The sequence below is a fragment of the Entelurus aequoreus genome, linkage group LG02 (genome assembly GCF_033978785.1).
Source record: "Entelurus aequoreus isolate RoL-2023_Sb linkage group LG02, RoL_Eaeq_v1.1, whole genome shotgun sequence".
NCBI lineage: Eukaryota > Metazoa > Chordata > Actinopteri > Syngnathiformes > Syngnathidae > Entelurus > Entelurus aequoreus.
In genome coordinates this window covers 18,362,890-18,383,174 of record NC_084732.1, presented here as the reverse complement: position 1 = coordinate 18,383,174, position 20,285 = coordinate 18,362,890, and the positions used below count along the sequence as shown (strand labels likewise).

General features: G+C 38.1%; 2 protein-coding genes across 2 annotated transcripts in view; one reads left to right on the top strand and one right to left on the bottom strand.

Annotated features, from left to right (window-relative positions):
* Nucleotides 1–20,285, top strand: part of wtip (WT1 interacting protein) — a 63,061-nt gene that overhangs the window by 17,323 nt on the left and 25,453 nt on the right. Inside the window, exon 4 of the mRNA XM_062023559.1 lies at nt 746–847. Coding sequence (XP_061879543.1) covers nt 746–847 — 102 coding nt within the window. The remainder of the gene's footprint in view (nt 1–745; nt 848–20,285) is intronic.
* LOC133631411 (arylamine N-acetyltransferase, pineal gland isozyme NAT-10-like) overlaps nt 1–20,285 on the bottom strand; it is a 61,813-nt gene that overhangs the window by 39,352 nt on the left and 2,176 nt on the right. The gene's annotated exons all lie outside the window — the stretch shown is intronic.

The following is a 20,285-nucleotide window of genomic DNA, read 5'->3' as shown; positions in this document are numbered from 1 at the left end:
CGGCGTTTTAAAAAGTCATAAATGTTACTTTTGGAAACCGATACCGATAATTTTGAAACCGATACTGATAATTTCCGATATTACATTTTAAAGCATTTATCGGCCGATAATATCGGCAGTCCAATATTATCGAACATCCCTACTCTTTACATTGTAGATTGTCACTGAAGGGATCAAAACTATGAATGAACACGTGGAGTTATGTACTTAACAAAAAAAAGGTGCAATAACTGAAAACATGTTTTATATTCTAGTTTCTTCAAAATAGCCACCCTTTTGCTCTGATTACTGTTTTGCACACTCTTGGCATTCTCTCGATGAGCTTCAAGAGGTAGTCACCTGAAAGGGTTTTCACTTCACAGGTGTCATAGTTTTGATGTCTTCAGTGACAATCTACAATGTAAATAGTCATGAAAATCAAGAAAAACGCATTGAACTGAGAAGGTGTGTCCAAACTTTTGGCCTGCACTGTATATTGGTATCGTTTTATCGCCTAGCCTTAGTAGTGAAAATAGAATGCAAAAACAAGGACAGCACAGTCTGCAGGCTACATTGTGGACAACACACTTCTAAGCCACTGTTCTGAAAAAGACTGTTCATTATGGGAGCCTGTATCATAGTTACAGTACATGCTGTCTCTATTGTGGTGACGCACACGCATTGCTTTTGAATACCAGTGGCATAATCCTCGAAAAGGAGGAATAAAAAACTGCCAGGTGTTTGATCCGTCTGTGTCTTTCACCAGGTATCTGCGTCAAATGCGGCAAAGGCGTGTATGGAGCGAGCCAGGCCTGCCAGGCCATGGGGAACTTGTATCACACCAACTGCTTCACCTGCTGCTCCTGTGGTGAGTCAAATTGTACAAAAAAAAAAAAATTATATAAAGTAATACCAAACTGTCCTGCTTAGCGCCAGCGTGGCCCGAATGCATCCATATCTGCAGTTGCCATAGCGACTAATGGATCATTCTAAAGCACATCCTAATACATATTTAAAATGCCTAGCGTCTGATCAGTATGTGTGGAACTGTCTCAACATGATATCTGTGAGCGATGCCCAAAACATACACTATACCGACAAAAGTACTGGGACGCAATGCTTTAATTAATCAGGTTAAACCCTTACATTCCCCCTTGAATCATAATTACAAAACATTATGGACAATTGTATGCTTCCAGCTTTGTGGGAACAGTTTGGCGAAGTTAGATATACACAGGTATTTATATATGTATATGTATACACAGTACAGGCCAAAAGTTTGGACACGCCTTCTCCTTATTCAATGCGTTTTCTTTATTTTCATGACTACATGTAGATTGTCACTGAAGGCATCAAAACTATGAATGAACACATGTGGAGTTATGTACTTAACAAAAAATGTGAAATAACTGAAAACATGTTTTATATTCTAGTTTCTTCAAAATAGCCACCCTTTGCTCCGATTACTGCTTTGCACACTCTTGACATTCTCTCGATGAGCTTCAAGCACACCTGTGAAGTGAAATCCATTTAAGGTGACTACCTCTTGAAGCTCATCGAAAGAATGCCAAGAGTGTGCCAAAAAGTAATCAGAGCAAAGGGTGGCTATTTTGAAGAAACTAGAATACAAAACATGTTTTCAGTTATTTCACCTTTTTTTTGTTAAGTACATAACTCCACATGTGTTCATTCACATGTCTTAATTAGATTATCCAAAAAAATAGTGCTCGATACCGTGGTAGAGCGCAATATATGTATGTGTTGAAAAAAAATCACAAGACTACTTCATCTCTACAGGCCTGTTTCATGAGGGGTTCCCTCAATCATCAGGAGAAAAAAAAATCTCCTGATGATTGAGGGAACCCCTCATGAAACAGGCCTGTAGAGATGAAGTAGTCTTGTGATTTTCTTTACACACACATATATATATATATATATATATATATATATATATATATATATATATATATATATATATATATATATATATATATATATATATATATATATATATATATATATATATATATATATATATATATATATATATACACACATATATACACATATATACACACACATATATATATATATATATATATATATATATATATATATATATATATATATATATATATATATATATATATATATATATACACATATATACACATATATACACACACATATATATATATATATGTACACACATACATACAATATGAATGCCAAATCCTCTTGTTTCTCGTTTTGTTTATTAAAACACATTTTATATATTAAAAAGTACAAAAAGAAATAATTTTTATTGCCAGCCATTCTTTTGAACTACATGCAGGTTGTTATTGTTTTGCCGGCCAAATATCCAGAAAGCTAAGAACTTATCTCCCTTCACTATTTTTTGTATTTTGTATATTCCTGAGAAACCGCATCCTCTGCAGTGGACGTTTAATTTGTGTTTATTAATTTGGCCAGCAACACTAAAGTAAAACAAATATCCCTGTGAATTCAACAGGAGCACTCTGATGTTTTTAAGTACCTACTGCCAACAAGCTAGTCAAAGATCATCTATGTGACAGCGCTCTGGTGTTTTTGGAAATCTGCTGCAAAAATGTTAGGGTCTCCCAAGTTTTTTAACTCAACTCGAGGGCCGGTCTGGTGTCATTCCCGGGCTGGGTTTGGCCCTCAGGCCGCCTGTTGAATAGTTCTGTACTGGGGCCATGTCAACACATGAATTTAGAGATGGAATCTGTAAACTTGCGGAACTGTTTGTCATAGACGGCGATTTGGACAACAACTCTGTTTAGTGTGTTTTTCTTTTTATCAGTTTGTGGTTTTGAGACAAACTCGCACTTTATCATATTTCAACACTAGTGTCTCGGTACTGTTCTTCTTGGCGTGTCTTAAACTGATAGAAAAGATTAGACTTGTTCAAGTTGCTAGAAAAGACTCGTTTGAGGCATGTTTTGCTCTTTCCCATTGTTTGGTCGGCTTCTGATTTTTTACATCCAAACAAAAGAGTTCCTCTTCCTCTTTTTGACACCAATTCCTCTTCAGGTTTTGTTGGTTTAGCTTCCATTGTGCTCTTGGTCTGTCTCTATTACATTCTTTACATCCATGCTCCTGCTGGTGTTCAGTCGAATTTGGTTGACCCAGAAGTGGGGTCTATAGAATTACGCTACCACGTCATGTTTGCTGTCTAATTTTGCTTTACACACGTGCTGCTTGGTAGTCTGGCACGATTCGTCACTGAAATTAAAGGCCTACTGAAACCCACTACTACCGACCACGCAGTTTAATAGTTTATATATCAATGATGAAATCTTAGCATTGCAACACATGCCAATACGGCCGGGTTGACTTATAAAGTGCAATTTTAAATTTCCCGCTAAACTTCCGGTGGAAAACGCCTTTGGATGATGACGTATGCACGTGACGTAGCCAGTGAAACAGGAGTATCGGTAGCCCATTGAAGCCAATACAAAAAGCTCTGTTTGCATCTCAAAATTCCACAGTATTCTGGACATCTGTGTTGGTGAATCTTTTGCAATTTGTTTAATGAACAATGGAGACTGCAAAGAAGAAAGTTGTAGGTGGGATTGGTGTATTAGCGGCTGGCTGTAGCAACACAACAAGGAGGACTTACTTGGATAGCAGACGCGCTAGCCAACGCTAGCCGCCAACCGCATCTGTGATCGGGTGAAGTCCTTCGTCGCGCCGTCGATCGCTGGAACGCAGGTGAGCATGGGTGTTGATGAGCAGATGAGGGCTGGCTGGCGTAGGTGGAGTGCTAATGTTTTATCATAGCTCTGTGAGGTCCGGTTGCTAAGTTGCTAAGTTAGCTTCAGCGTCGTTAGCAACAGCATTGTTAAGCTTTGCTGAGAATTATTAACCGTGTAGTTACATGTACATGGTTTAATAGTATTGTTGATCTTCTGTCCATCCTTCCAGTCAGGGATTTATTTATTTTGTTTCTATCTGCATTTGAGCCAGATGCTATCACTTTAGCTCAGTAGCTAAAGAGCTTCGCCGATGTATTGTCGTGGAGATAAAAGTCACTGTGAATGTCCATTTCGCGTTCTCGACTCTCATTTTCAAGAGGATATAGTATCCGAGGTGGTTTAAAATACAAATCCGTGATCCACAATAGAAAAAGGAGAGAGTGTGGAATCCAATGAGCCAGCTTGTACCTAAGTTACGGTCAGAGCGAAAAAAGATATGTTTTGCACTGCATTCTAGTCCGTCACTCTAACGTTCCTCGTCCACGAATCTTTCATCCTCGCTCAAATTAATGGGGTAATCGTCGCTTTCTCTGTCCGAATCGCTCTAGCTGCGTTGAAAACAATAGGAAAATATGAGGAAGCGAACAACTGACTACGTCACGCTACTTCCGGTAGGGGCAGGGCTTTTTTTTATCAGAGACCAAAAGTTGCGAACTTTATCGTCGTTGTTCTGTACTAAATCCTTTCAGCAAAAATATGGCAATATCGCGAAATGATCAAGTATGACACATAGAATGGATCTGCTATCCCCGTTTAAATAAAAAAAAATCATTTCAGTAGGCCTTTAATATTCCTGGTAAAAACAAAAATGTAAGCTACCATTGTTTGCGTCAATGTGAACTTTCTCTCATGTTTACTGTCCGTTAATATACAATGTGAACTTTCTCACGCTGTAATCGTCTACATGCTTGCAGGTCAGAAGATACATTGAAAGAAACATAATTTCAGATCACTACTTATTTGTACACAAGGCACACAAGGCAGTTGCTTTCTATGGGTATTTTGTTCAAGGCAAATATTTGAAATAGTTACAATGTGTTGCAGATATCGACAGAACACCGACTCTCACACGCACTGACGTAATAGCGCCGTCAAGTTCTTTCAGGTGATGTCCAGCAGCATTCGAGAAGTTAAAATTACGATATAAACAATAGAGAATGATATCGTACAACAGGCATATTTATGTGTGTATATGGTAAATCAGCGATAGAATTAGTCTGCTCCAAGGTGGAACTGTCTCCATCCTAAAACCTTTAGTAACTGTACAGGCAATGTGTTAACTAACATTTTAACATGCTCAGCTGTCACATAAGGAGTAAAAGTGACCTGCTGAGAAATAACAATAAAAAACAATACTGGCTTCTTTTGTTTATCGCCAAATGGTTCCAGATTTGAATGTGGTAAACACATTTCCGTGAAGTCATCTTATTATTAATAGTAGTGTAAAAAAAAAAATCGATTTTCAGATTAATCCTGATTCTTATTTGTAACGATTTTTAATCAATTTTTTTATTATTTATTTTTAATTTTTAAATTTTTATTTATTTATTTTTTTGTGATAATTTGCGAGGGCACCAAAAAGATTTCTGTGTATGAGCCCATATTGGCAGAGCAGTGCAGTTGAGCTTCTTGTTGTTGTTGTTGTTTTGGCTTGTTAATCAAGAGATAGTTGACTCATCACCTCCTTGTTATGTTTGTTTGATATAAAGTACTGTATATCCTTTTATATTGTGTTCAGAGTGTACAAACCTTGACTAAAATACAGACTTTTATCGATGCTGAAAATGCATTTTTCATATTTACATTGTTTCTTATGAAGAAATTTGCTTCACTATGTAAACATTTTGATTTCCGAACCCTGTTCAAGAACCTATTAAGTTTGTAAATCAAAGTTTCACTGTGTTTTAAATCTCATTCCCCCAAAATTTTGAATTGTGTTCACCCTTCTGGTCCGGTCGGGGTGTTGCCAGATTACTGTTATGCCTTACAATAGTCCGGAACATTCTTGACGTAGCTTGCAGTAAAATTCTTCAAACCTTGCCGAATAATAACGCTCCTGCTGTGGACTACATTGTTTGTTTTTGAGACGGTAATAAAATCTTTTTTCAGGTACAGTGTGTGTATGGAGTCTATAATAGTGTGTGTGTGTGTGTGTGTGTTTCGGAGGTTCCTGTCACCCGACCCCGGCACCCACCTCTCCCCTTTCCAGGGGAAACAAGAGGAAGATGTCGGTAGAGAGTCTTTTAGCCAGGTTGCTTCCATTCATATGTTCCCTTTACACAGATACTGATCCGCCCTACATCCCTCCCGGCTCTGGAAGGACTCCCTATAAATTTTCATGGAAACCAAACACGCATACTTTCCTGTTTTATTGTGTCGGAAGAAGAAAGCGGGACCAGTGTCCGGTTGCGGAGTTTGTGGGACTTGAACCAAGTAAAGTCCAGGTACCCAATCCTTCCAGTGTGTAGTTGTGGTAACATTACGGGTGTAACGGTACGGCATAGTTACAGTTTAGTCCAATTGTGGTACTGTAACGAAACAAGGGGAGTGATGCTAAACAGAAGCATGAAAAACGGCAAACCGATGTATAATAGTTCATAATATTTATCCATTTCATTGAGCTATTGTTATGGTAAATAAAAGTTCCTTTGTTCTTGAAGGGCAGCATTTAATAATTCCAGTTTATATTCCCGTTTCCCATTTCTATTGAATCATGGCAGTACACGGCTTTTGTCTTCGTCTGTTCACGTATTTCTACGGGAAGGTTAAGAGTTCCCAAATGGGACACTTTAACAAAGGAAGAGGGTTTTCTCTCTCCGGCTTCTCCTCGGCTCTAGCAACGACTTCTGCTCGTCATGTTAGGCTACGCCAGTGCTTCTGATTTATTTTCTGTTACGCACCACGCCTACCAGGGGGCCCGCCCCACTATTTGAGAAGAACCGGGGTGAATGTGAGTGTGAATGTTGTCTGTCTATCTGTGTTGGCCCTGTGATGAGGTGGCGACTTGTCCAGAGTGTACCCTGCCTTCCGCCCGAATGCAGCTGAAATAGGCTCCAGGGCCCCTGCAATCCCAAAAGGGACAATCGGTAGAAAATGGATGGATGGATGGGGTACACTGTGTTTCGTTGCAGATTAGGGGTGCAACCATTTGTCATCATTGTCGTCAAATATCGACAATGTTTTGATTTGTCGACAATAGTCGGCGACGTCATGGTTTGTGTTTTATGAAAGTGAGCCATTTGCAACAACAACGTGGGTGAAAGCGTAAAGTTTGGGAACATTTCACCCCCTAATTTTTTACCTAACCTTTTATCTAACATATGAATATGGTGTTCGTTTTAAGCATTTGAAGCAGAGGCATGATATCAGACATCTAAAGCAGTGGTCCCCAACCACCGGGCCGCGGCCCGTTACCGGTCCGTGGATCGATTGATTTTTTAAATTAAATCAACATAATAAATACACAAGATACACTTACAATTAGTGCACCAACCCAAAAAACCTCCCTCCCCCCATTCACACTCATTCGCACAAAAGGGTTGTTTCTTTCTGTTATTAATATTTCTGGTTCCTACATTATATATCAATATATATCAATACAGTCTGCAGGGATACAGTCCGTAAACACACATAATTGTATTTTTTTATGACAAAAATAAAATAAAATAAAATACAAAAAATTATCCCCCTGGTCCTTGGGACAAATTTTCAAGCGTTGACCAGTCCGCAGCTACAAAATGGTTGGGGACCACTGATCTAAAGGATGCAATTTCAACTTGGTAAGATAGTTAGCTTGTTGCCTTGCTAGCTACAAGTGTGCAAAGAAATTGTGTGAAAAAAATAGCTTTAACTACAATTGACTTTTATTTTGTCAACTACAGGTCTGAAACAGCGTCAATTTGCAGTGCAAGGAAGAAAGGCACAATAACCAATGTCAATCACACACACACACGCACAAACATGAATCACCACGGTATCTTAAAAGAATATACAAAACCAGTGAAGTTGGAACCTTGTGTGAATTGTAAATAAAAATAGAATACAATGATTTGCAAATCCTTTTCAAACTATATTCAATTGAATAGACTTCAAAGACAAGATACTTAACGTTCGAACTGGAAAACGTTATTTTTTGCAAATATTAGCTCCTTTGGAATTTGATGCCTGCAACATGTTTCAAAAAAGCTGGCACAAGTGGTAAAAAAGACTGAGAAAGTTGAGGAATGCTCATCAAACACTTATTTGGAACATCCCACAGGTGAACAGGCTAATTGGGAACCTGTGGGTGCCATGATTGGGTATAAAAGCAGCTTCCATTAAATGCTCAGTCATTCACAAACAAGGATGGGGCGAGGGTCACCACTTTGTGAACAAATGTGTGAGCAAATTGTCGAACAGTGTAAGAACAACATTTCTCAACGAGCTATTGCAAGGAATTTCGGGATTTCACCGTCTACGGTCCGTAATATCATCAAAAGGTTCAGAGAATCTAAAAAAATCACTGCATGTAAGCGATGATATTACGGACCTTCGATACCTCAGGCGGTACTGCATCAAAAAGTGACATCAGTGTGTAAAGGATATCACCACATGGGCTCAGGAACACTTAAGAAAACCACTGTCAGTAACTACAGTTCGTCGCTACATCTGTAAGTGCAAGTTAAAACTCTACTATGCAAAACAAAAGCCATTTATCAACAACACCCAGAAACACCGCAGACAAGTATGTGCTCCAATCACTCTATCACAAAAAAATAAGAGTTGTAGAAATTATTGGAAACTCAAGACAGCCATGACATTGTGTTCTTTACAAGTGTATGTAAACTTTTGACCACTGTATGTGTGGGAGTTGTGATTACATCATAAAACAGCTTTGAGTAACCTTTATTGCCATTTGACACAAGCCAAACAGCCGCTAAGAGAATAATTGTAGTATTTAGTGGGAAAATCATGTCTAACATTAGCAAGCGAGTCACTTTGGGTGCTGGTTGTTTGCTCGTCCCGTCACTCGAGATGGTTTATGGCTCATGTAAACTACAGTGATAGATCGTTTGACCTCCAGTTGAATGGGAATGTTTTTCTTTCAAGGGCTCCGAGATGTGACGTTTGAAGAGTTCTTGCTCTTGTCATAACACAAGCCAGTGATTTGAGGAGCGGCGTTTAAATGGCTATATTTGTTTTTGGCTTTGTTGTTGTTGTTGCTGTTGTTGTGGGGCCCCTTTGTCGGGTCCTCCCTTCTCGAGCGAGCGAGCAAAGTTTGCTGAGACATTGCTCGCTGGTAGCCTCGGGCTTTGTTTAACCATGCATAATCGAGCCCTCCTCTTGGCTTACTCCCATGGTTGCACCCTTTTTCACGAAATGGCTAAGAATGCAAACTACCCTCCTCCACTTGAGCCAACCTTCTCTGGAGGACCTCGATCAGACAGTCAGGGAGCGCACGTGGCATACAGATTCCCGTCCACAACTGGATGCATGTCGACAGGTTTGAAAGGAACACTGAGAAAATTCAAAAATAGATGTTGAAATATGGCCCAAACAGATAACGTAAGATCATTACAGTGCTAAGATTTTACCCGGGGAGTCTTCTCGTTGCTGGGTGCATGGTCTACAAAAGCCATACTTGCCAACCTTGAGACCTCCGATACCGGGAGGTGGGGAGTGGGGCGGGGGCGTGGTTAAGGGCGTGGTTAATAGGGGAGTATATTTACAGCTAGAATTCACCAACTCAAGTATTTCATATATATATATATATATATATATATATATATATATATATATATATATATATATATATATATATATATATATATATATATATATATGTATATGTATATGTATATAGCTAGAATTCACTGAAAGTCAAGTATTTCATACATACATATACATATATATATATATATATATATATATATATATATATATATATATATATATATATATATATATATATATATATATATATATATATATGTATATGTATGTATGAAATACTTGACTTTCAGTGAATTCTAGCTATATATATATATATATATATATATATATATATATATATATATATATATATATATATATATATATATATATATATATATATATATATATAAATGTATATAAATGTATATATATGTATTTTATTATACATATAAATAAAATAAATACTTGAATTTCAGTGTTCCGGGGGCTATCCAGTAGATGGCAGTATTGTCCTGTTTAACTTCTCCTCCGTTCATGACTCGGCCACCGTGTTCAATGGAGAAGTCTGTTTTACAAAATGTACAGGCAACATAATTACATACCCCTTCCCCTTCGAACTGTCCTGGATGAACTAAAATTCTTGTTTCCATTCGTTTTGGAACTTGCAAGCGTATTTCTTCATCTTGCTCGTCGACGGCGTCGCCATGTCTGTAACTTCCTCGTTCTTCTGCTTCGTCTCCTTGTTGTGTGCGCAGTTGTGCACTCTACTCTCTAAAAGCCGTAGATGTTATGACGTCATTGGGCAGGCAAGCTGTTTAAGCTGTTAATCTTTTTTTGTTAACTCCACAAGATGGCAGTAGGAGAAGTGGTCAGTAGGGTTGTGCGATATTGAAAATATACAATATGAATTATTTAGATTTGGCCAACAATAGAGCTTTTAATAGCTGGGTTGTATATGAGGTCACATCCGTTTTTCTTATTCGCTGCTTAATTCACACGATGGTCAAGCAGTTTGAGCGTAGCATTAAAACAAGTGAGAGTGAGTGTAGGGTGTGAGCAGAGAATGCAGTGTTTCTCTTCGGTTTTTGGGTGTTCCAGTCGTTTGAATATAGAGATAGGAAAGAGCTTTCATAGAGTCCATAAAGAAGTGGTTCATAGAGGTAATAAAGTCAGGGGAAAAAACGAAAGTGTGTGGAAGGAAATGGCTCTTAAAAACATCGCTTTCATCATCTTGTGGAGTACAATCAGACCGTTGTATCTGCAGTGATCACTTTGTTAAATATTTTTTTTAACATTTAATTTATTTGAGAAACTTTCTGTGATACAATCCAGTGTATTCTCTACTAAATTATTAGTGTTTGAGAGCAGAACTAAACGTAAAGAAAGGAGTTTTAGTTTGTGTTCTTTTGTGGTTTTTATGCCTAAATATAACTCCACAGACCTGCTTGTGCAAATAAACTAACGTCACGTCAAGTCTTGGTAATAAATATTGTGATTGTTGGTCCAATCCACCGTATTTTCATTGACCATTTTCATAACAGAAACAATTTTGATTGATTGAGACTTTTATTAGTAGGTTGCACAGTGAAGTACATATTCCGTACAATTGACCACTAAATGGTAACACCCGAATAAGTTTTTCAACTTGTTTAAGTCGGGGTCCACTTAAATTGATTCATGATACAGATATATACTATCATATATACTATCATCATAATACAGTCATCACACAAGATAATCACATTGAATTATTTACATTATTTACAATCAGGGGTGTGGAGTGGGGGGGTGGGGGGTAGGATATGGGTGGGGGGGCTTAGTTGTAGCTTAGTTGTTGTTGTGCAGTAAAGCAAAGTGCTTTATTCGATACGGATGACCACATTATAGTGTCTTTGGTGATATTTGTTAGCATCAAGAAGATATCCTTGATAGTATTAATAAACTAGATGACTTAATCTCTCGTAGGCTCAACAGCATATACTGAATCTTGATATCGCTAGCAAACATTGCTAAACAACAGAGACATCTATAGCTAATTAATGAGACAAAATATGAACTTCACACCAGAAAAACAACTGCAGACATGAATTGGAGAAGACAGACTACTATTTGTTGCGCAGGAAATCAACTGCAAACTTCTTTCATTAGCGTCACGATCACAGCAGTCAATCAAATACATTACTTAGCGATGCACAAATAGGTTCAACTTTGTTTTTCATGGATTAATGCTTAATTTGTGGACCCCTCAGATGTAAAGACATGATGTGCCTCCAATCTTTTCTTCTCTAAATACTGTGAGTGACAAATCAAGTGAGGTCGAGGCAAGCAGTCACGTCTTGGTGATGATAAATGGTGTAAATCATTAAATATATTGAATTATTTAATGATTGATATGTTTCTTAAGAGTGTTTGAATCCACTCCATCCAATTTTTTTTTAGAATTTTTTCATTGATCGCTTATATATTTGTCTCTAAGCCTTTCAAAATGCGCCCAAATCTGCACTGATTCAGGTAAATAAACAATAGCCTATTGAGGCTCTAGACCATGTGGGGTCGGCAACCCAAAATGTTGAAAGAGCCGTTTTAGTAAAAAAAAAAAAAATCGGTTTGGAGCCGCAAAAAATGAAAAGCCTTCTATAAGTGATATTATGAAGCTAACACATGATGTACGTGTCTGTCTTAGTTATATTAGCTTACTATCAAAATGACTTTAAAAGTCTTATACAAGTGTTATAATGAAGACAACACATGATTTAAGTGTTAATATTAGCTATATTAGCCTACTTTCATTTTTACAACATTGGAAAACATTAGTAAACCTTCTCAGAGGGTGAGATAACTCCTCTAAATGACTGTCTTGGAATGGCCAAAGGTATAGATGTGTGTGTCCAAGTTAAAGAAAATGGCGGGCTGTCTTCTTCTAATGAATTTATTAGAATCTATGCAAGCTGGGTAACGTTTGCTGTGGTCTGGAACAACATGGCACACAAACAACTATCAGAAATGCAGCCAATATTACATACAGATAATACGTCATGAGAAATGCAGATAAAAATTAAATACACAGAGGACATAGGAAATTAAATGAGCTCATATATACCTACAAGTGAGGCATAATGATGCAATATGTACATAAAGCCAGCCTAAATAGCATGTTAGCATCGATTAGCTTGCAGTCATGCAGTGACCAAATATGCTTGATAAACACTCCACACAAGTCAATAACATCAACAAAGCTCACCTTTGTGCATTCACGCACAGTATAAAACGTTTGGTGGACAAAATGAGACAAAGAAGGAGTGGCGTAAAATATGTATTTCTCTGGCATGTTGAAGAAAGTTATACATGTAAACAAACTACGGTGAGTTCAAGGACCGCCAAAATGAGGACAAAACGGCGCTCGCCAAATACTCTCATCAGAGAATCATGTTTAATATAAACTGTGGGATTTCTAACAATTAGGCAGGAGTGTGTCATGTTGTCCTCCTACAGAAACCCTATTAAAACAAAATAATATTTTTCCCCCCATCTTTTTCTATTTTCATACATTTTTAAAAAAGCTGCAGGGAGCCAGTAGGGCAGTGCTAAAGAGCCGCAGGTTGCAGAGCCCTGCTCTAGACCATCGCCTGAAACCCGGAAGTGCCCGGATGTGCCTCTCTGTCACGTGTTTGCATCGCCGCTATACTATTGGTTTGTCGTGATAATGCATGTTGATGACATATTCGAGCTGTGTCCCGCAAATTTGACGGTAAACAACCGCAAAGTAGCGTTCTCGCGAGCAGCTTATGTCCCCGCGCAGAGCGAGTCACCAATCTCTGCCTCCATGACGACAAATAAACTGGAAGACAAGGACTAGCTAAACATGCTACAATAAGTTAAGTTAAAGTACCAATGATTGTCACACACACTAGGTGTGGTGAAATGTGTCCTCTGCATTTGACCCATCCCCTTGTTCACCCCCTGGGAGGTGAGGGGAGCAGTGAGCAGCAGCGGTGGCCGCGCCCGGGAATCATTACGGCGATTTAACCCCCAATTCCAACCCTTGATGCTGAGTGGTAGGGAGGTAATCGGTCCCATTTTTTTTATAGTCTTTTGTATGACCCGGCCGGGGTTTGAACTCACAACCTACCGATATCAGGGCGGAAACACTCTAACCACTAGGCCACTGAGTACACACCATAAAAGGATACAATAAGCCATGCTAACCGCTAACCTTGAGCTTCTGAATGTAAAACAAAGATGGGTAGATCGACACAAATATCTACAGTAACGATACCATGATCACAGAATTTTTTTTCTGTCGTTTTTGATATTGTTTAAAAACTCAGGAAATACGTTCCTGGACACAGGAGGACTTTTAGGGCTAAAACCAAAGGATTTAAATCAGAGTCAATAGTAGTTTTTTATGTTTAGTTATATTGCAATATTGACTTTTTTTTGTTCAAATTATTTTATGTAACGAAAGGAAATAAGAAAATAATTGTAGTATAGAATCTGTCCTGTGACCGCAAACTTTAGTGACTGGAGTCTCTACACATAAAATAACAAATAAGGGGGAACCAGACCAAGAAGTGATTTATATATAAAAAACATCCATCTAGAAAATCTGTGAACTGACAAAGATGGACAGTTTGCCGTTGCATACAAAGTGAAAAGGTGGACAAGGTTGCCACAACCAGTAATACAATGTAAGGCACAGTGATATACAGTATCTAGTTTTTTTAAATAAGTGCCGGTAAAAAGCAAGTCTCCAAAATTAGGCGAAGGCATAAAAGTGGTCAGAATCAAGCATTTCCTAACTTGTAGGGAAAAACAGGACTTGTTTCTAAAAAAATAATAAAAAAACCTGTTTAAATTTTAGATTTGCCACAAGTTTTTCTATGTGTGATTTAAAAGACAAGTTTTCACCGATAACAATCCCCAAGTACTCATATGTTGTGACCATTTTAAGTTCAACCTTATAGTCTATATTTTTGGGGTGCTCAATGGCAGTTGCTTACCATTTGAAAATAACATCACCTTAGATTTATCTGGATTTACCACTAGTTTCAACTGAGTCAGCTGGGACTGAACAACATCAAAAGCTGACTGCAGGAGTTTAAATGTTTGCGCTATAGCAGGGGATGAAGAGTATATGACTGCGTCATCTGCATAAAAATGGACATGTAAGACATTCGACACAATATCACAGAGATTATTTTCATAGACGGAAAACAACGGACCTAATATTGAACCCTAAGGTACACCCTTCAGTGTTTCCCATAAACTGCCAAGATACCTGTGGCGGTGGGGGCGTGGTTATGGGCGTGGCTATGGGCGTGGTCACCATGACATCATCGAGTAATTTGCATAATTTACTACAATGATATGATTTTCTCTAAAAAGGCTCAAAAAAATGTATACTTACTAATTAATAATAACAGTTTTGTTTTAAACGTCCATCCATCCATCCATCCATTTTACAATATAATTACAACACTTTATGTTCATATTTATATACAGATTTGAACAATAAGTTATTCACTGAAATATATTTATTAATTGTGGTTTTTACAAAAAATATATCTTATAAAATATAAAAGCTAAAATGTCTCTTAAAGCTCTGCACCTTTAATTAGTGCATACTAAATAATTTAACTTTAGCCTACTACTACAACCATATTATTTGCCAGCAACATAAAGTGAAACAGAGGCAGAGGTGTCCTGCCACAGTCAGTAACAAATAAACAGAAAACAGTAGTGGTCAAATACAAATAAGGCAACAAGAGAAGTATCCTACACTTCTCTTTTGTAAAGTAAATCTGAACAGCCTATATGGGCATCTACATCAACTATATGATTTGCCTGAGAAGCTGGACAGGACAAAAAAATAAAATAAAAAATAAAAATAATTATTTGTGGTGGACGTAATTCTTTCGTGGCGGGCCGCCACAAATAAATGAATGTGTGGGAAACACTGCCCTTTCATACAGGAAGGAAAGAAGAAGAGGACCCAGCAAACTGGACGCATTGAGGTTCTATCGGACAGGTTATTAGAAAACCACTTTCACGCATGCTGATATACGCCAATCCTTTGCAGTCTGTCTGCTAAAATGATATGGTCCATACTATATCAAATGCTTTTGAAAGGTCAATAAATAGAGCTGCACAATATGAGCGTTTGTTCAGCGCCTTCCATTATGTGGTCATAGGCTATGTTCACATTGCAGGGTATTTTGCCCTATTCGTCTTTTTATGCAAATGCAACGTCTAATATGAGAGGAATGGGTCCGTGAAGCGACCAGTATACACACAAAACATGAAGTCATACGTGCTGCAGTATGTTTGCGGAGGTAAACATGGCTCTGATTAGTTTATGTCTCAGTCTTGGCACATTTGTGGTAATTTAGACTTAGACTTAGACAAACTAGGTCTAAATTTCAAGGATTGCGTGCGACCGTAGTCTACAATTTCTTAACCGAATAACATTCGACACAATATCACAGAGACTATTTTCATAGACGGAAAACAATGGACCTAATATGGAACCCTAAGGTACACCCTTTCATACAGGGAGGAAAGACGAGGAGGACCCAGCAAACTGGACACATTGGGTTCTATTGGACAGGTTATTAGAAAACCAATTTAACGCAGGCTATTATATGACAATCATGTGCAGTCTGTCTCTCAAAATTATATGGTGCATACCATATCAAATGCTTTTGAAAGGTCAATAAATAGAGCTGCACAATATGAGTGTTTGTTCAGCGCCTTCCATTATGTGGTCTTAGGCTACGTTCACATTGCAGGGCATTATGCCCAATTTCGTCTTTTTATGCCAATGCAATGTCTAATATGAGAGGAATGGGTCTGTGAAGCGACCAGCATACACACAAAACATGAAGTCATACGCGCTGCAGTACATTTGCGGAGGTAAACATGGCTCCGATTAGTTTATGTCTCAGTCCTAGCACATTTGTGGTAATTTCAAGGATTGCGTGCGACCGTAGTCAACAATTTCTTAACCGAATAATTTTTATATTGGCGAAGAATTGTGACTTTTAACGCTTTTTGATACCCTGTGGGTTGGATGTTCAAACTGCATTTGTATCGGGTACATATCAAATTCATAACCACATAGAGGAGGTCGGATTTGAAAAAATTGTAATTGTGTTCTTCTTCTTGCGTATGCCATCAGCTCCTCGACTACTTTGCAGTTCAGTGTCTCGTTGTCCAGGTTCATCAGGCCTCGGTCGCCACGTGGTTAGTGCTGTTTCGGGCAGCTTAAAAAAAATTAGATCCCACATAGGCAAAAAAAAATCTAAATTGACCTGCATTGAGAACACTACGTTTGCTCTGTGGAGCTTAAAGATTTCCTCTCAAATATTATTTGTTAGCTTGAGCAAATTGCCGGTTTGATGACTCATTCCTGATTTAAAAATATTTCTCTAAAAGTAGAAAACAGTTTTACTTTCCATGCAAGGGAAGTCTGGGAATGACAGGAAACATTGTGCTCGTTGTTCCTGTTATGTCATTAGGAACAACCAGAGGAAATAGTGTGTTTAGAAATAGTGACCTGATTCTGGTGTCTTTACAAGTGTGACACGCGGGTGTAAGTTTTAACATCAAAGTGGTGTTTACCTCCTGATTTAAAAAAAAAAAAAAACTGTCTTGGAAACCACTGGCACAGGAATGCTGACATGCTCAATCAGAATTCAAACTATGAAACCATCTCGGGACTTGAAAGTCATTCCAGTAAAAACGTTGCATGTCGCCACATGTTCAGACCAAGTGTCCAGACTGATTCTCTAGCATCTTTTTCCCAAATCTCTTGCATTCGGCTTGATTATGCTGTGATTGAAACTTGGGATAAAACAGCATTGGAATGCAGTGGTTTGTATTTCCTCATATATTCCCTGAGGGCGTGACAACAGTTAGCAGTCACGACTGCTGAGGGATACAGTATACAGTACAGGCCAAAAGTTTGGACACACTTTCTCATTTCAATGGGTTTTCTTTATTTTCATGACTATTTACATTGTAGATTGTCATCACTGAAGGAATCAAAACTATGACACCTGTGAAGTGAAAACCATTTTAGGTGACTACCTCTTGAAGCTCATCGAGAGAATGGAGTGTGCAAAGCAGTAATCAGAGCAAAGGGTGGCTATTTTGAAGAAACTAGAATATAAAACATGTTTTCAGTTATTTAATCTTTTTTTGTTAAGTACATGACTCAACATGTGTTCATTCATAGTTTTAATGCCTTCAGTGACAATCTACAATGTAAATAGTCATGAAAATAAAGAATATGCATTGAATGAGAAGGTGTGTCCAAACTTTTGGCCTGTTCTGTATATTGTAAAAATAGTCTTGTTTATGAAAAGTTTCTAACATTATAGCAAACATTTTTGTGTGTTCTCAATCGACAATACTAGTGCTGGGCGATATTGCGAAAAAAAGGAACAATACATTTTTTCATCTCGACGATCTCAATTAGTATCACCATTTTTTACATTGTTTGTAACCTGACTGTTTTAAAGCATTTGTACTAAAAACAAATATACTAGGGATTAGTATAATATTTTGTTTACTTTATGAGTAAATACAATAAGAACATTAAATAAGTAACAGCACAATAAAAAATAAATTCAATGTACCAATGAATTTGAGTTTACTTGTTTTTCTAGTAAAAGAAAGCCCACACAAAGATGCATCGGTTGTTATTTCAACACTATGGTATTGCTTGGACTTTACTGACGTCTCGTCCGCTCCATTAAAAATGCATGGTGGTAAGCCAGCCCTGTTTTCAATAGGTACTAGGTGCCATTTAGCCTTTCTCAAAAAGAAAAAAATCCCTATGCTTGTGTTGTTTTCAACTATAGGAATCGTTCAAATGGTGAAAAGGATAAACGTTTCTTCCGAGTTCCTCGAGAAATAATCAAAAAGGGCGGAAAAGTGCAAGATTTTACGAAACAACGACGAGAAAAACAGCTCACACTTTAGTCAAAGGGATCAGATATGAAGAACGCACAAGTTTACAGTGATCACTTCGTTAAAGGTTTGTTTGGTAAACTTTTAAAGTTTATTTTATATTATTTATTATATATAATTCAGTCTAAACTTGGGCCCCTGGAAAGGGGGTCCAGATTGAGGCCAAGGAAAAAACAAAAACAAACCTCATAGCCATTGCACACATAAACATGTGTGTAAGAGGGAAACATCAAAGAACACAAATCACATTAAAAGAGCAGAGCTGATGCAACCAGCCACTTCTTAGAGACTTAGACTTAGACATCCTTTTATTGTCATTCAAATTTGAACTTTACAGTACAGATAAGAAAGAGATTTCTATACACAGCCACAAAAGTAAAACAACACCAACAAAAAAACATACACTGTGGTGACCTCTGCGGTGTTCCACGCCATCGTCTGCTGAAGTGGGGGGAGCATGGCCAGAGACAGGAGCAGACCCAACAAAGCAACCAAGAGCGCAGACTCCATCCTCGGCCGCCCACCCACTCTCGGCCAGTGTCCAGTCCGCATGGATGAGCGAGGATACGTCCAAGGAAACAAAGGTTTCCGATACCTGCTCATTCAGCCAAGACACTGGGAAGCTAGTCCGTCCCGACGGAGGCGATTTCCGCTACTTCACGCATTTACATTCTGTTTTTAGCGAACCTGGGTTCCGCCCGCGATTCAAATTCCAAATCACTGCTGACATTTATTTTGCTGCACTCGGCTGCGCATTTAGCTCCAAGTTCGGTCATTCTGGTCATATCTATGATTTAGGGGTGTAAAGGTACGTGTATTTGTATTGAACCGTTTCGGTATGGGGGTTCCGGTTCGGTTCAGAGGTGTACCGAACGAGTTTCCACACGAACATATTAAGTAGCTGCCTTTGCTTCCTTCTGCCTCTGTCTCTGTCAGTTCTCTACACAGCACCCAGCATTGTCCCACCCACACAACCATCTGATTGGTTACAAACAGAGCGGTAACAGCCAATCAGCAGTGCATATTCAGAGCGGTAACAGCCAATCAGCAGTGCGTATTCAGAGCGCATGTAGTCAGTACTTAGCGTTTAGCAGGTAAGCAGGTAATGGCAGGGTCCCTGCTATCACATGTTGATAAAAATATAACATTTACATAATAAAAATCAACTACAGGCTTCCCAAATGCTGTAATAAATTAAGCATGATGAGTTGACTTCAAACTGTTTAATGTTGCACTTTTTATATGTAGAAGAAAAGTTTTGTCATTTTATTTAATCTGAGCAACAACTTGAGGCAGTTTAATGTTGATTAACATGGGCAGTATTATTATAGTGTTCCCAATGTTAAAAGGATAAAGCCATTGTTTACAAATTTGGTAAATAAATAACCAAAAAATTGATATTTTGTTGTTTTCTTACTGTACCGAAAATGAACCGAACCGTAACCTCTAAACCGAGGTATGTACCGAACCGAAATTTTTGTGTACCGTTACACCCCTACTATGATTGTTTACTTCTGCATACCTTGTAATCGGAAATGGGGCGGTAAAATATCGACTCCGATTGGTTGTTTTGCCATTTTTGATCGAGTTGATATATGCTCACAGCTGATCACCGTGATCGACCTGAAATTTATCACCATCCTCGATCACAATCATATGATCGCCCGGCCCTCAACAGCACTATAGAAATTACCCTTGGATAGACTTTAAAGTAGTTGTTACAGTAGGTAAGGTTGTATTTTTGCCTCATCCTTTAGTTTAAGCATGAGAGAAGAATGCTCGCCGACCTGATAAGTCCGAAAGAGAAAGAGATGATCTAGTATTGTCTGATCGCAGATTCTGGATAGTAATGCTTCAGTC